The sequence below is a fragment of the Chaetura pelagica genome, unplaced genomic scaffold (assembly GCF_000747805.2).
Source record: "Chaetura pelagica isolate M959 unplaced genomic scaffold, ChaPel_1.0 scaffold692, whole genome shotgun sequence".
In the NCBI taxonomy this organism is placed as follows: domain Eukaryota; kingdom Metazoa; phylum Chordata; class Aves; order Apodiformes; family Apodidae; genus Chaetura; species Chaetura pelagica.
Genome location: NW_009952473.1, coordinates 25,651 through 29,011, shown reverse-complemented (window position 1 = coordinate 29,011; position 3,361 = coordinate 25,651). Strand labels below are relative to the sequence as shown.

General features: G+C 62.2%; 1 protein-coding gene across 1 annotated transcript in view; it reads right to left on the bottom strand.

Annotated features, from left to right (window-relative positions):
- The window catches only part of GATAD2B (GATA zinc finger domain containing 2B), a 20,029-nt gene that overhangs the window by 8,853 nt on the left and 7,815 nt on the right, over positions 1-3,361 (bottom strand). The window contains exons 6-8 of the mRNA XM_010008596.1: positions 2,548-2,863; positions 1,059-1,261; positions 155-265 (exon numbers count right to left, since the gene is read on the bottom strand). Of these exons, the coding sequence (XP_010006898.1) occupies positions 155-265; positions 1,059-1,261; positions 2,548-2,863 (630 nt within the window). The remainder of the gene's footprint in view (positions 1-154; positions 266-1,058; positions 1,262-2,547; positions 2,864-3,361) is intronic.

Here is a 3,361-nt window from a genome sequence, read left to right as displayed (position 1 = left end):
CATCCCTGGGGGTGTTGAAGGGCAGGTTGGATGGGGCTTGGAGCAGCCTGGGCTGCTGGGAGGTGTCCCTGCCCATGCAGGGGGTGGGACTGGATGGTTCTGAAGGTCCCTCCAACCCACCCAGCCCCTGTCCCTGTCCCTGTCCCTGCCTCACCTGCCGGAGCGTGTGGTGCCTCATGATGTTCTCCTGTTTGCTGACGCTGGAGACGGCCGGGGCAGCGGTGGGGGACAGGGCTGCCTGCTGCTGTAGCCTCTGCTCGATCTCCTGAGGGGACAACCACAACCATCCCCTCAGACCTCACCTCCTGACCTGAACCTCCTGCCCCCCCCCTCAGCAGCCCCATGCCCAGGTCAGGGGGTGGGGGGGGCAGGACCCTCTCCCACCATCACCGTTACTTGGAAACCCGGTTGTGACCAGAGCTGCTTCCAACACCACCCATGGCTCCATCTCTCCACCCAAAATCTCCTCTCAACCCCAAAACAGGCACCTCCTGCTCCTCAGCCAGGGCAGGGAGCTCCACGGGTTCTGGAGTCCACAGGAGGGAGTTCCAGGGGGTCCCTGAGCTTGGGATGTGGAGCACCACGGGGTGCCAAAATCCAGAGCAGGGGAAAGGGAGCTCCAGGGAGGTGGGATCTCTAGAGAGTCCTGGAACAGGGAGCTCCAGGGGGTCATGGAGATCAGGCTGGGGAGCTCCAGGGGGTCCTGGACCCCAGAGCAGGGAACTCAAGGGGGTCCTGGAGCCCAGAGCTCCATGGGGTCCTAGAGCAAGGAGCTCCAGAGGCTCATGGAGCCCAGAGCAGGGGGTCCCAGAGACCAGGCTGGGGAGCTCCAGGGGGTCCTGGACCGCAGAGCAGAGAACTCAAGTGGGTCCTGGAGCCCAGAACTCCATGGGGTCCCAGAGCATCTCCAGATGCTCCAGAGCATCTTGGAGACCAAGCAGAAGAGCTCTAGGGGACCCCAGAGCAAGGAGCTCCACCATGGGATCCCAGAACAGGGCTCAAGGAGCTCCAGGAGCTCTGGAGCACAGATGCTCCCGAGCTGAGCTGCCAGTCCTTGCCTGCTCCTGCTGCAGGGCCTTGACAAAGGCGTTCTTGAGGCGGTTGGTGTGCTCGGCCTTCAGGGCCTTCTTCTGGTTGGAGGTCATGCACTGCTCACACAGGATCTTCCCGTTCTTCTCCTGCTTCCAGTGGGGGGTGAAGTCGGTACGACACTGGGCGCAGACGAAGGGCTCGACGCGCAGGAGGGACGCGCAGCTCTTCCCTGGGGTTAGAGAGGGGGGTCAAGAGGAGGTGGGACGTCACCAGGGTTGGAGAAGAACCTCCCAGAGCATCAACTAGACCAGCTCCTGAAGCTCCAGGGCCACCTGGGTTTTGATGGTGCCTCCAGCACCTCCCCGGGCAGCCTGTCCCGAGGTCTCACCGCCCTCCCAGGGAAGGGATCCTGCCCAATATCCAACCTGAACCTCCCCTGGACCCCATCTCCTCCTGTCCCACCCAGCCCAACACCCACCTCACCACAACCTCCTCTCTAGGAGCTGCAGAGGGCAACGAGGTCTCCCCTCAGGCTCCTCTTCTCCAGGCTGAGCAGCCCCAGCTCCCTCAGCCTCTTCCCACCAGCCCTGTTCTCCAGACCCCTCCTCAGCCTGCCTGTCCCTCCCTGCAGCCTCCCCAGCACCTCCAGGGGGGAGGGCAGGATGCTGGTAGCCTTCTTGGCCAGGTGGGTCATGGGCAGTGTCAACCAACACCCCCCAGGTCCCTCCCAGCCACTCCTCCCCAAGCCTGGAGCTGCTGGTGGTTGTGGGGGTTGTGGTGTCACCTCAGCCTGTCAAATCCTGCCCCGGGGACAGAACAACCTGGGACCAGCTCAACAAGGCACTAAAACTTCGGGGGTCTTGGTGGTCAAGCCTGGAAGAGCCCAGGGAGGTGACAACCCAGAAGGGGCTCCAGGAAAGCTGGGGAGGGACTTGGGCCAAGGGCAGGGAGGGATGGGATGAGGGGGAGGGATGAAAAGTGGGAGAGGGAGCTGGAGGTTGGAGCTGAGGAGGGAATTGTGGAGTGTGAGGGTGGGGAGAGCCTGGGCCAGGTTGCCCAGGGAAGCTGTGGCTGCCCCATCCCTGGGGGTGTTGAAGGGCAGGTTGGATGGGGCTTGGAGCAGCCTGGGCTGGTGGGAGGTGTCCCTGCCCATGGGGGGGTTGGATCTAGACGGTCTTGAAGGTCCCTCCAACCCAACTCATCCCATGGTTTTCCATGCAGGGAGTGGGACTGGATGGGCATGAGCTCATGGAATAGTTTAGGTTGGAAGGGACCTTAAAGACCCCCCAGATGATCCACCAGATGATCTCTAAGGTGGCTGCTCCATCCCTGAAAAGGTTCAAGGATCTAATGTGGGGTTTGGAGCAACCTGGGCTGGTGGGAGGTGTCCCTGCCCATGCAGGGGGTCGGATCTAGATGATCTTGAAGGTCCCTCCAACCCAAACCCATCCCATGGTTCCCTGACTCAAGGACATGGCAGGTGGGAGGAGGAACCTTCAACCCCCCCCAGCTCACCTTGGCTGTCGATCACACTCTGCACCACCTCCTCCAGCCCCACCATGTAGATGAACTCGCTGTTGGCTGCGCTGGGTAGGAAATGCAGCAGGGGGGCAGGGGGCTTGGGTGGGGGGATCTCCAGCAGTGTCTTCTCCAGCTGCTTCCTCAGGGCCAGCTTGGCAGCTGCCTGGGAGTTGGCAGCATCGTTCAGAGCACTGGGGCTGGGGAGGGGAGATGACACCCTGTTGACTGTGCCAGGCTGGATGTGAGAGGCAAGGTTCATGTAGATGGCTGAAGACGACGTCCTCTGGCAAGGAACAGAAGAACTTGATTGCTGGAGGAAGAGGAGGGAAGGTGGGAATCGATGGGAGAACCCTCAACCAACCAGGAGGAGCTGATCTCCCTTCCCCTGCCTGCAAACTTGACCTTCCTGGAGCCCCTCAAGCACTGGAAGGTCCTAATCTCCCACTTTTCATCCATCCCCCTCATCCCATCCCTCCCTGCCCTTGGCCCAAGTCCCTCCCCAGCTTTCCTGGAGCCCCTTCAGGCCCTGGAAGCTGCTCTGAGGTCTCCCTGGAGCCTTCTCCTCTCCAGGCTCAACATCCCAACTCTCCCAGCCTGGCTCCAGAGCTGCTCCAGCCCTCCCAGCATCTCCACGGCTCCTCTGGCCTCTCTCCACCAGCTCCATGTCCTTCCCATGCTGGGGGCTCCAGAACTGGTCCCAGTTCTCCAGGGGGTCTCCCCAGAGCAGAGCAGAGGGGACAATCCCCTCCCTGGCCCTGCTGCCCACGCTGCTGGTGACACAGCCCAGGCCACGGGGGGTTTCTGGGCT